This window comes from Stegostoma tigrinum, chromosome 18 (genome assembly GCF_030684315.1).
Source record: "Stegostoma tigrinum isolate sSteTig4 chromosome 18, sSteTig4.hap1, whole genome shotgun sequence".
Classification (NCBI taxonomy): Eukaryota; Metazoa; Chordata; class Chondrichthyes; order Orectolobiformes; family Stegostomatidae; genus Stegostoma; species Stegostoma tigrinum.
Window position 1 is genome coordinate 7,846,469 of NC_081371.1, and position 13,957 is coordinate 7,860,425.

At 40.6% G+C, this 13,957-nt stretch overlaps 1 protein-coding gene across 1 annotated transcript in view; it reads left to right on the forward strand.

The window, feature by feature from the left end:
• pnpla8 (patatin-like phospholipase domain containing 8) overlaps window positions 1–13,957 on the forward strand; it is a 57,710-nt gene that overhangs the window by 25,801 nt on the left and 17,952 nt on the right. The window contains exons 7-8 of the mRNA XM_048549034.1: window positions 1,912–1,969; window positions 13,418–13,612. Coding sequence (XP_048404991.1) covers window positions 1,912–1,969; window positions 13,418–13,612 — 253 coding nt within the window. The remainder of the gene's footprint in view (window positions 1–1,911; window positions 1,970–13,417; window positions 13,613–13,957) is intronic.

Sequence of the window (13,957 nt, forward strand, 5' to 3'; positions counted from 1 at the left end):
ATATAGAAATTATAGAGTTGTGATAAGGATAGACCAGGTTGAAATGATATTGTTTGGATAAAAATGGTAAAATGCAAATATAATGGCTGTCCTGCTGGAACAGGTTCACTTCTTACTGTCCACTGTTCTGTGCTGTAGATGCATGCATGATGGTAAAAGCTTCTATTTTGTTGGCTTTTAACAGCAATATTTTTCCATCAAAATCAGTAATCTGCATGACATATAGTGAATCTGGAACTTGGAGAATCATATTCCCAGCAAGGTTCACAAAGAGCATTTTGATGATTAGATGATGTTGATGACAATGGGAATTGTCTTGCTAACACACCATCGTTGCAATTATATTGAAGCCAGAAAACTTGCACCTGGTATTAAACTGCCTCACATGATTTATTCTCAAAGGAAAAAAACTTGTGTAGTAGACCACTGGACAAATGACTTCAATACAACAGGGAAAGTGATATAGTGAAGGAAACAATGCACTGGATGCACCATCCTTCACAAGAAGAAATTTATTCAAGCAATTCAAACACTGCTGATAGCTACTTTCAAAAGGGCATTGGCCCAATTGTAATTCCTATATGTTAATGGATTTGAAATGGGATAAAACCAGATCCATGAGGTCCAGACGCTTTCAGTGGGGAGATAGGGTATGCTAGGTGAGGATTCACGTTCCAAATGTAAATGTATCCACCTACATATTTTGAAGCCTATTTTGGCAGTTGAATGAGAAAAGCCACCTAATTTTTTTTTCTTTTTGTATGAGGTGCAGTTCTAAATGACTAGCATGAATCGGAATGAATTGTCAAGTTGTCCTTTACAAGATCCTGATTAGAACCTTATCATGATATTTAACCATACTCAACCCGCAACGTTGTGCTTTGGGCTAGAATGCAAGAGCTTTGTCCTTTCACCTTAACAAGCTACAATTGTCTAAAATTTCTTCGCAGTTTAGTGATTTACAGGAGACTTTTTTGAGGATATTGCTGTTCTCTGAGTAACCTAGTTTAAAACAAAAATTGCTCCCCTGGAGCAGAGTTACTTAACCATAAAGTGGGTCGTGGAAAAGTGCAAGTCCAGAGACTTTTGGCAGTGCATTTTCACTATTCAAGTTGTAGCTTCCAACACAGATAGTTATCCGTAGGTGATTCCTGCTTTAACAATTTTTGGGATGGAGGAAAAGTATGGCTCTCAGGGCAACAATCTTTCCCTCTCTCTTCCACCGGATGTCGCAGGTGCTTGTGCATTCCCAAGACATGAGAGTCAAATGCTTGCTAAAACTATGAAGTCTTCAATTATGGACATTGCCTTGGGATTTCTCTTTTAAGAGTTGAGCTACTCTTCTGGAAATTAGTGCATACTTGTTTTAGGTGCAAGGGTCTTCCAAGTATTTCAGGCAAAATATGCCATTGAAAATTTCCTTTAATTTCAATATTCTGAACAAGCCCCAGTATTTGTTGCTGACTGGAAAATGTGCACTGTGTAAAAGCTTTCAAAACGAAAGCTATTAACTTTGCCGAACATGTTTAAAACTTTTGAGTATTTGCTGTGGTAAATACATGTAATGCTAAAGCAAAATTCGAAAATATTGTTTGTTGAGAAAGTCAGCATTATAAAGAATGAATTAATAAAATGAAGAAACTCATTGAGCTGTACTGCTTTTCCACAAAGGCCACTATTTGTACAAGTAGACTATATTTTTAGTAATTACCTTACAATGTGGTTGTTCCAACTGCACTTTATGGGCAAAATCTCGATTAACAAATTCATCGAGTGAGTGATTAGAATTTGAGCACGTGCTGACAAAGTAACTATCAATGATTCAAATTCTAGCAGTTATATTTGTTTATTGAGGTCTAACTTACTCTTGACATCTTCTATAACTTGGGTTAATACTGTGCTCAATTACAGAGAGAGAATGGGTGAAGAACTTCTAATTCAAACTGCAAGGAACCCTAAAAGTCCTAAGGTGAGTTACCCTTTGGCATTACAGAAATTTACAACACAATGTGCTTGTTGTATTGACTTAATATATTAACTACTATTGTATTTATTGCCATTAGTCTTGCAGTTTAAAAAATTATACTGTAGTCCTTTTGTCCCTGAATCTGATCAGTGCAAGATTGAAGTATAATTTTTTTTTCCCTTAGCAGTAATAATTTTGGTAAATGCTCCCCAAGTAGAATTTTACTTCGGTACAATTGATAATGATCAATTTTGCTGGAGAAAATTGACTGTGATAATAGAAGCTTTGAAGCAACCGTGGAATTATGGAACGACTGCTCATTTTCAAATCAATGACAGGTGAAACTGAGCAGGAATGTATATTGAATGCACAATTTCCAAAAAAGCCTACTTCATAGTCTACAATTAGCGTTTTTTTTTTGCTGAAGCACTTGATGTAGTTCTTTGGATGAAAATTGTAATGTAGAAGAATTGATGTGATGGTGTTCGAGCAGAGAGGATGAGATCCTGACAAAGGGATACAAGAGGAGGGCTGATTAATTCAATTTTGGGATGATTAGAAAAGGGGGATGACTAAAGAGTTGAGGATTAGTGTTTAAAGATTCATGTTTCATTTTTAATCCTGTATAGTTTGCTTTGCGCAGTAAGGGTTTTGAAATTTAATCTTTTTACGATTGTTTTGTGGAGGTATGTGCACTTCTGGGATCAGTACCATTGATATTAATGTAATATTCAAATATCACTTTCCATGTAAGCACCACTATCCAAACTGTAAGTTACTGTTTGAAGATTCATGTAGACTTTTTCTAAATCGGTTTAAATTCTTTCTTGGGCTTGCCTCCTTTTGAGGCTTTCCTCCTCCTGGAGCGTCTTGTCTTGGGATCATGAACAGGTCCTCAGTGTTTTAGCATGTGATAACTTAGTTCTGACAGTAGCGCTTTCCCTTCTGGATTTGCATGTTATGAGCTTGATTATGTCATTCTGGTCATTTCCCTGTATGGTTCCTACATCTCTGCAAATGATGAATAGCTGCTTTAACTATTTGCTGCCAGATCTGGCTGACCACGTAAAACACTATCTTGTCTTGCTGTCATCTGCAAAAGTTGGTCTTTATTCTGGGGTAATCCTGGAATGCAAAGATTGTAAGGTGTAGAAGCAGAAGCAGGATGTTCAGACCGTTGAGTCCGCTTAACCATTCAATGAGATTATGACTGATCTGATAATCCTCAGATCCATTTTCCTGCCATTTCCCCAGAAGCCATGATTCCCTTACTGCAAGTGAATGGGCAGGGAGCAGAGGGATGCAGATCCTTGGAAAATAGGCGATGAGTTTAGATAGACGATCTGACGATCTGGATCGGCACAGTCTTGGAGGGCCGAAGGGCCTGTTCCTGTGCTGTAACTTTCTTTGTTCTTAGTTCTTTGTTCTTTGTACCAAATGGCTGTCTATCTGGTGTCGGAGTCTACTTAATGACCCAACTTGACAGCACTCTGTACTAAAGAATTCCACAGATTCGCACCCTCGGAGAAAAGAAATTTCTCCTCATCTGCTTCTTAAATTTGCAAGAATTTACATTTGAGTATTTGCCCTCGACTTTCTCTGAATGGGGAAATAAATTTCCTGCATCTACCCTGTCAAATTGCTTAAGAAGCTCGTATCTTTAAATTTGGTTGCCTCTCATTCTTCTAAATTGGAGTAAATGCAGGCCCTGCCTGCTCATTCCCCCCTGTTAAGGTATTTGCTCCATGCTCAAGATTGTCCCAGAACCTCCTTTTGGTCTGCCTTTATATCATAGAAATCCCCACAGTGTGGAAACAGGCCCTTTGGCCCAACAAGTCCACACTGAACCTCAGAGCATCCCACCCAGACCCATCCCCCTAATCTACACCTCTCTGAACATTATGGGCAATTTAGCACGGCCAATCTGCCTAACGTAACCTGCACATCTTTGGACTGTGGTAGGAAACCGGATCACCCAGAGGAAACCCACGCAGACACGGGGAGAATGTGCAAACTCCACACAGACAGTCGCCCGAGGCTGGAATTGAACTCGGGCCTCTGGCGCTGTGATGCAGCAGTACTAACCACTGAGCCACCGTGCCGCCCTATAAAGGCCAATAGAAATTGCCTTAAATAAGTGGCTGAAAACTTTTCACAGTATTCCCACTGTGGTCCAACTCGTGCCTTGTATAGTTTTAGCCAAACCTTTGGTACTTTTGTGCTCCATTCATTTTGAAATAAAGGCCAAAGATAACCCTTCATCTCTTCTTCACATTCTATTCTTAAATGTCTCTTTCTTCTGTGTCTCAATTTTTTTACCTCTAAGAAATGTGCGGAACTTGTGAGCTGCTAGCTTTCAAAATTAAGACCATCTTACGAGCTCTGCCATTTCCCTTTTCACCCCTCACCAATCAGGCCAAACATCCTATTCCCTTTCCCCCAGCCTTCTTAAATTTGCATCATTCTCTCATTTCCTTCTGTATCTTTCTTTGTCATATTCCTTTACAGAGGATCTGTCCTGCTCTTTCAACTTCGTTCCCATTAAACTGCCAACACCGCACTGCCCACCGCCCCCACTGCCTGCAGCTCAACAGTAAACACCAGCCTCCAGCCCCCAGCCCTGCCGGATCTTCTTCATCCCCCCTTTACTGAGGATGAATGGTCAGTCCTCACTAAGGGCCTCACCTTTATCCCCCTCCACCCAAACATCAATGAATACCACTCACACCTGGACATCGAACAATTTTTCTGTCGTCTAAGTGCTTCTACTTTAATTGTAAGCCTAAAACACCCCTCCACTGACTCCTTCTCCTGGATGCCACCCCAAGCCTCCGACACTCCCTCAACCTCTTCATCTCCAACTGCTGTTGTGACCCCATCCCTGACCACCAAACCATAATCTCCCAAACCATCCATAACCTCATCACCTCACGTCACCTCCCACCCACAGCCTCCAGCCTCATCGTTTCCCAACCCTGCACCACCCATTTCTATCTCCTTCCCAAAGTCCATAAAGTCGACCTACTGTATTGCCTGCTCCTGTCCCATTGAAATCATCTCCACTTATCTTGACTCCATTTTCTCCCCCGGCCCAGGAACTCCCCACCTACATCCACGACACCACCCACGCCCTCCACCTCCTCCAAAACTTCCGATTCCCTGGCCCACAACACCTCATCTTCACCTTGGAGGTCCAGTCACTATATACCTGCATTCCCCATGCAGATGGCGGAAAACCCACAGCTGCTTCCTGTCCCACCGGCCTGATCAGACCCCCTCCACTGACACCCTTATCCGCCTAGCCGAACTCGCCCTTCCCCTTAACTTCTCCTTCAGTTCTTCCCACTTTCTACAGACAAAAAGGGGTGGCCATTGGTCCAAGCTATGCCCGTCTCTTTGTGGGATATTTGGAACAGTCCCTCTCCCGCTGTTACACTGGCCCAATCTCCCACCTCTTCCTCCGTTACGTTGAATATTGTATCGGTGCCGCCTCATGCTCCCACGAGGAGCTCAAACAATTCTTGACCCCAACCTTAAGTGCACCTGGACCATCTCTGATACCTCTCTCTCCTTCCTGGTAACCACCTGGAAACTGATATCTATTTCAATCCCACCAACTCCCACAGCTACCTAGAATACACCACCTCTCACCCACCTTCCTGCAAGAACACCATCCGCTGTTCCCAATTCTTTCACCTTGACAGAATCTGCTTCCAAGATGAAACATTCCACTCCCGGACATTCCAGATGCCCTCATTTTTCAAGGACTGCAACTTCCCCTCCACAGTGGTCGACCTCGACCACATCTTTCGCATTTCCCACACCTCAGCCCTCACACCCCCTCCTCGCAATAACAGCAAAGACAGAATTCCCCCATGTCCTCATGTACTACCTCACCAACCTCTGAATCAACGCATCATTTTCTGCCACCTGCAATCTAACCCCGCTACCAAGGATATTTCCCTCCCCACCCTTATCTGCCTTCTGGAGACACTGCACTCTCTGCGACTCCCTTGTGTGCTCCACAAACCCCACTAGCCCCGGCACTTTTTCCTGCAACCGCAGGAAGTGATGCAATTACCCCTACACCCCACCCCACCTCCATCCGAGGCCCCAGGAAGACCTTCCATGTTAAACAGATGTTCACCTGCACATCCACTAATGTGGTACCTTGTATCCACTGTTCCCGATGAGGCCTCCTCTACATCGGGGAAACCAAGCAGATGCTTGGAGACCGCTTTGTGGAACACATACACTCAGTTTGTGACAAACAACTACACCTCCCAGCCGCGAACCACTTCAACTCCCCTTCCCGCTCCTTGGACGACATGTCCATCTTGGGCGGCCTCCAGTGCCACAATGATGCCACCAGAAGGCTGCAAGAACAGCACCTCCTATTTTGCTTGGGACATCTGCAGCCCAATGGTATCAATGTGGACTTCACAAGCTTCAAAATCTCCCCACCCCTGACCTCATCCCAACACCAGCCCATCTCGTGTCTACCTCCTTGATCAGTCGGTCTTTTCTCCCACCTGCTCACTGCTCTCCCACCTCACTGACAAACCCCCACCCCTATTTCCGACCTACTAGCCTCATCCCCATCTCCTTGACCTGTCTGTCTTCCCTCCCTCCTGCCCGCCCCTCCCTCCTGCCCGCCCCTCCCTCCTCACTGACCATCCCAACTCCCTACCTACACTCCCCTGTATTGGCATCATGTGCTCTTCCTTGACCTGTCTGTCTTTTCTCCACCTATTTGTTCTTCTATCTTCGCCTCCCCCTCTCTATTTATTTTGGAGCCCCCTTCCCCTCCCCTATTTCTGAAGAAGGGTCCAGACCTGAAATATCAGCTTTCCTGTTCCTGTGATGCTGCTTGGCCTGCCATGTTCATCCAGCTGTACACCTTGTTACTTGGACTCCAGTATCGGTAGCTCATACTGTCTCCTGTTAAACTACAACCCACTTTTCTTCTCGGCTCACAAGAAATCTAACATGGTCAATGGTTCTCTGCTTCCAAAAAATGTTCCTTCTTCCCTTCACTTCTAATCTGCTCTCATCAGCCTTCACTTCAAATGACCAAACGTTGACCACTCCAGCCTTGCAAGTTAGTGCCATCTTGGCACATGTTCAAGTATGTCCACAAAGGGGAGTGTAGATAGAACTGTAATTACAATTATTGGTAGGCTAAATGAATGAGCAAAAGGGTGTTAAAAATGTGACTGTCCACTTTGAACCCATTAATGATAACCAGGTGTTTTTAATTGGCACAAAGTTAGAGGCCTGGTGGCCTATTATAACCACATACTTATTGGAATGGTGTAACAGGAGAAACAGATTAATCGTACTCGTCATAATGAGATAACTTCTGTGCAGCTAAACTCTGAAAAATCAGAATTGTAACACAGACTGTAGTCTGGAGTTTAAAATTTGAAATCTCTAGTTCTAAGGAGGGCTGGAGCGAGTAATATTTGTAGGATCACATTTTCCCTTTATTTTAAGAAAGCCTTAAGAATGTGGCAGAACTACAGTGCTTTCAAAATGGCAATTTTTTTAGTATAAAGTTCTGAAAATTCATAGCAACATAATCAAAGTTTGCAGGGCCTATTTGGCTGATCTTGCATTGCATCACAACTTGAATTTGCCAGTATTCTAGTCACGTGCCCATACTGAGTGACTTGACAGATCACAAGGAATAGAACATGAGCAGCAATTGTATATAATAACTTCTCACTTTGAGCCAGTTTCACTGATAACTGAGTGAGTTGAATGTAGATGAGGTGAAAATGTAATCAGCTGGAAATTTTTCTAATTTTGCTGCGAAGCTGTCAAATAAATTCCTATTCTGAAACTTGCTGAAATTTTCCAGCATACCGGGTTTTCAAAAGAATTGAGTTGGACGACCAAAATGCTGCCACCCTATCATATACACTTGTACAATGATTAATAGTACATTGTTGGTTTCATGTTGTGTTTCTCTTCATAGTTGTGTATCCTCACAAGGTGATGTAAACAAAAACTTCTTCATGTGAAGTATCGGGAAGGTTTGAGAAGAAATTTGGCAAGGGAAACCTGCATTAAAGGATATGGCTTCCATTTGGCCCAAGTTCTAGTTTGAAATCATTGGGAAAGATACAATGCAGAGGATAAACCAAGTAGTAAACATGTTTATTGATCTAGGCAACTGGCATCATAGAATGGTTCACATCAATCAAAGCATAAGAGTGCAAGCTTAGATTTGACATTAAAGGCATCTGCGGGGGAAAATATGCTGGAGAAAATATTCCATTTTATCAGAAAGTGTGTGGAGAGATTGATGCTCAAATCTTAATGACCACAGCTCTATAATTCCACTGACTTGACTGAATTCCTACTTTTTTTGTTCACGGACTGCCAGAGTTCAACGGTTTTTGGTCAGGAATTTGGCAGTTGTCACTTTTTCCCTCTTGAACTGCTTGCTGAAATTGCCAATGCAACACTGACTTTGGAACCTCCTGGATCATACAATTCAGAACCACATCACACTGAGCATTGCACCTATTAGGAGGTCCACAGGCAAGCTATGAGATAGTTTGTAAATGGGTGTTCAGCAGGACTGACTGCATTTTGGATTATGTAGATTCTTATTAAAACATTGAGCAGTTTGTGATGCTTGAAAATTGTGCATCTCAGAAGCATCTACAAAGCCTTCTCGTTACTACTGTCTCAAAAGGGGTCTCTGGTGAATATGCAGTCTGGAAGATGTTACCATTACACATTGATGAGGAGCCAACATCCCACTTAAAAATTGCGAGAAAGCTAAAGTGAAGAAACTGAAAATGTTAGATAAATCCAACATGAAATGGATTACACAGATTTTGAGATCCCTGCATGAACATTCTAGTATGTTAAATCCAAAAATAACAGCCTCCAACGTATGAGAAACAATATTGTCCTTGTAGGAGTTAGACCTTGGTTCAGTAATTGTGTATTTAAATAAACATTTTCCACATCATTGATCAGCATACAGTTGGAACCATCTAGCCTCATAAGTATTGGCATCTATTTGAAGGTCTTTTGTTTTCTGTTGTTTCTGAAGATTTCTTGGCCTTTTTTTTGTTGTTAGGCAATTACTTAAACATTGTTTTGATCAATTAAGTTGTAACATGCAAAGCTGCTAACTAAAATTTTATGCAGTAGTACCTTGATATATTTTTCAGGTTGTGGAGTCATCGATTGAGATAAGCTCAACACACAGTCCAAATTTAATTTTAGTAGGTTTGTACGCCATGCTTTTTCCTCTCTAGCTAATGTAATTAAAATTAGTGCTGACTAGTAGAAATAAACGAATGAATATAATTAACAACAATCCAAATTTCTAAAATAATATAATGGAAACATTTTCTGTAATGGTGAGGTTGACTTTATTGATAATGCAAGTTATTTTAGGTGCACTTAATGTACCATTTTAAAATATCTTCTTCGTATGTCCTGCTGCCTTTCAAATAGGTCCTTTGATATGTTCAGGAGATGAGTTCAGGAGCATCCCTTTTATAAGACTAAGACAGGGGAGTAAAAGGAAGCCATTCAGTCCATTGATTCTGCTTCACCATTCAGTGAGATCATGGCTAATGTGATGATGGTCAACTCCTCCACTTTTTAGTTATTTTCCCAATAACCATTGAATCCCTTAATGATTTACCTGCCTGTCTTTGCCTTGAATATGGTTAATGATCTAACCATGACAGCCCTTTCGTGGCTTTAAAAAAAAATTCCACAGATTCTCTGCCCTTCTCAGCGAATAAATGAGAGGGAATTTCTGTCTGAAATGGTGCACCAGTATTTCTGAGATTGTTTCCCCAAGTCCTAGACTCCTCCACAAATGGAAACAACCTTTCTGCATCTACCCTGTCTCGTTCCTCCAGGAATCTTCTCTTTTTTTCATAAAGGAATCTCTCATTCTTGTAAATTTCAATGAGTACAAGTCCAACCTACTCGACCAATAGTCATAAGATAATCACTCCATATTTGGTAGCAGCCAAGTGAACCTTCTCTGGGCTGCCTTCAATGCCGGTGTACCTTTTCCTTAGATAGGGGACTCAAAACTGTTGATAGTATTCTTGCTGTGGTGTCCCTCATCTTGTACAGTTTTAGCAAAAACTCCCCACTTTTATACTCCATTCCCTTTGAAATAAAGACCACACTGCATTTACTTTCTTTATTACCACTAAAGTTAGATCCTTGCTTTTTGAGATTCATGATCTAGGATTTTCAAATTCTTCTGTTCTGTAGCTTTCTGCAGTCTTTCTCAGTTTTAATAATTTTCTGCTCCTTTCTTCTTACATGATCTCATGTTTTCTCATATTACATTCCATTAACCAAGTTTTTGCCCACTCGCTTAACCTGTTTATATCCCTCTGCAAAATCTTTGTGTCATCTTCGCAACTCATTTTGTCCTCTGCAGACTTGAGTACAGTACATTGACATCTGGCATCCAAGTTATTAATGTATATTGTAAATAATAGTGCCCCCAGCATGGATTCTCATGGCACTCCACTAGTTTTAGGTCATCACCCTCAAAATACCCTCCTTTATCTTTTTCTCATTTAAGTAGCCTAATGTGTGGTGTCTTAACAAACACCTCTTAAAATCTAAATATATTACACCCACTGCTCCTCCTTGATTAATTTTGCAATGCTGTTAGTAGTGCTGTTTCTGATGCCAATCTATGGTTCCACAATGTGAAAGTATGACGAGAACTATATTAAATATTTTAATTTTCTTCAGTAGTGTTTAATCATAGACAATATATATTGGGTAATATTGTAAAATCATTCTGTTGTGGAAATTACTTAGAACTGACACATATATAATTTTGTTTTATTGTTCTTCTGAAATTAATTGATGGATTAAGGAAGATTATTTTAAATTTAGGAGGTCAGAACATAATGCTGAGGATTCTGTCATTGAAGAATAGTATTCCTGGATACTTCCAATTGCAATTCTTAATACAAAGCAACAAACAAAACAAAGTGTAGGTCAGCAGAATAAAATATCTATAGAATCTGAGGAATACATGAATAATAAAAGTTATTTTACTGGTTGAGCATTAAAGTTTGGTCTTTTTTGTTGCATTTTGGCACCAACCTTTAGTCTCCCACAATTCGTTCGTTCACAGTTCCTGATGTCTTCCCCCGTAGCAAGTATCTCCGTTTTCCCACATTGAAATCCATTTGCAATAGTTTTCCCACCTACTCCAGTCTGTGTCACTTTTTAACTTGCCCCATCTCAACAACTCAGTGTGGCTCCTAACAGTGTTACCTTGGCACTTAATCTCTCAACATTCATGTGAAACTTGTGTGAACGATTTCCAGGCAATAAATTTATCTATTAAATTACGTGGTGGCTTTGTGTTGCAAGGGCCTTCGTGCTCCTAAACTAGGAAAGGGAAAACAAAACTGTGTTTGTCGCTAATTGCTATTCTGCAGGAGTCACAAATTTCATTTGTATTCTGCCAATGAGAACATAAAATGAGTGTGAACCTTGTGACTTTTATCCATTTTGTAATATGCAACTAAAGTTGCAATATTCTAACATTCCTAACATTTTTGCTTCCATTATTTTAATTCATTATTCCAATATTTAGCACTTTTTCAGAGAATGCGTTTCTTAAATATACGTTTAAATGCACTTTTCTGACTAAATTCTCCCCTTGTCTTAACTTTCCTGCCTAATATAAAGTAATGTTCTGGGTTCACCTCACCAATATTTGCCATTTAATATTGTATTTTCTCCAGTGAAGCTTCATCGTCTTCCTTCTAGATTATAATGAAAAAACTGGCATTTATGTAAAGCCTTTAACACAGTAAAATGCCTGTGTGTATTTAGTAGAGCTAAATTGAACTAAAATTGGAAAGGCCAAGCTTTGGTCTTTGTTCATGGTTCATTGCCATTCCATTTGGGGCTGCTGAGCTACTTTCTCCTATACTCTCCAACAAATTGTTTTTCTAGCTTAATCAGAGCTGTAATAGCATAACTGCAATGACTATTGTTTTATAAAGTGCTAACCTAACCACTGAAGGTTTACCATCTTGGCAGTATTTCGGGAATCAGTGCTTATTTTCTTTCATGTAGAAATTTAATCTGTCATCTTTCTTTCTATTATTTCTTTCTGACCCTTTGTTAACCACTCGGACTTGCTTATCCTATACATTTCAACAGCCTGTAATTGATTAGTGCTTTCAGGTGTTAACTAACGGCTTGATTTCACACCATCCAGAGATGAACCCTACACTGTTTACGGGAGCTGTGGCATAGTGGTAGTGGACAGAAGTCAAGCTAATTCTAACTCAAGCTAATTCTCGAGGTATACTAGTTTAAATCCCACCACAGCTGGTGGAATGTAAACTCGAGACATCAGATCTTCTGGTACAATGGTGGTGTCCCTACTTCTAGGACACAAAATCCAAATTGAAGTCTCACTTGTAACAGAGATGTCAAAGCATGTCTGAACAGAATGATTAAAACACAATTCCTTTTATTTATCCCCATTTAAATTAACACATCATGTGGCTATTTAAAGTTAACTCACCAATTTAAATCTGACCTGATATTAAACATTGCTGCTGGCTATTGCTTTTGCATTAGATTTTGCTATCCAAACTGCTACTGCGGCTTGGAATTGACAGTAGTCCAAGTGCTGAAACTTGCAGAACTTAAAGCTGTCGTAGATGGTGTCACACCCTGTTGTGAATTACAAATGAACCCAAGGTAATGGTTACATCCATCCTCTTGAGCACGGAGCTTGGCTATCAGTTTCTGCTCAATTATTCTATGTTATGTATCTGGAAGACTGTCTTGGAGGACACTTAGCCAAAGATCGGAAGCTGGATGTCCTTGACTGCTGACGTGTTTCTCGCCTGGCGATCGTTGTGGGGAGTCTACAAAGTTTTCAAATAGCCATCTTTATGCTGTGTACCACATTATAGGAGAGCAAGAGTTAAGACAGAATGAGTGCCTTGTGTTACCTAGGAACAAATGCAGTTAATTGATAGTGATAGCGAGCCCACTGTATGTTTGACTGCAGAGGTCGCATGGCCCAAGGAGGCTTGTGCTGAAAGAGAAGGAAACTGGGATGGGTGGAATGGAGCAGCCAGTTACCAGTTGCTAAGTCGTGTGTTGTTTACCTCTATGTCATTCTAATAACTTTTAGTTCAACTGAGTAAAATTGCAGAACACACTTTCTAAAGCTATTAAAATATTCAAATCAAGTTCATAGGAATTTTTGTAAGTAACCTTTGAAAATTGAGTTTGCATATAAAGGCTAAAGGAGATCTGGCAGTGGAATATAATGTAAAAACAATGAGTTAAGTTGCATTGTGTACAGGAGTTAATTCTAAAGTTGTTGCAGTGGTCCCTATTAAAAGTGGGGACATCTTGAACAATGTGGTTGAATGTTTATCATGTGTTAATTTTCAGGTGGCTGCTGTAAGTACTATTGTAAATAAAGGGACACCATTGAAAGCATTCGTCTTCAGAAACTACAATCACCTTCCCAGCGTACGGTCACGGTATATGGGTGGCTGTAAATATAAGCTATGGCAGGCAATTCGGGCATCCTCGGCAGCACCTGGCTATTTCCAAGAATATGCGATTGGCAGTGACCTTCATCAGGTATGGCTAACTGCATTATTCCACGTCTGTGCATTGCCATTGGTACACCATTTTTCTTTTGACAATTAAAATTGTATTTAAAACAATGTCTTTCATGTCCTGAAAGTTTCAAAGCAACCTATTTAAGTTAACTACTTTTGAACTATAATTACCTCTGTGAAGGCAAACGTGGTGGCCAATTTATGTATTCCAGGTTCCACTAACCAAATGTTCACCTGATGTCATAATATTGGCAGGAAGTGAGTCACCCTGCTTCCCATCAAAAACTGTAAATGTGGGCTGTAAAGGGGCCACATGTCTTTTGTTTTTGGACAATAAACTGGCAGGGATGTCAGACACTGCTAT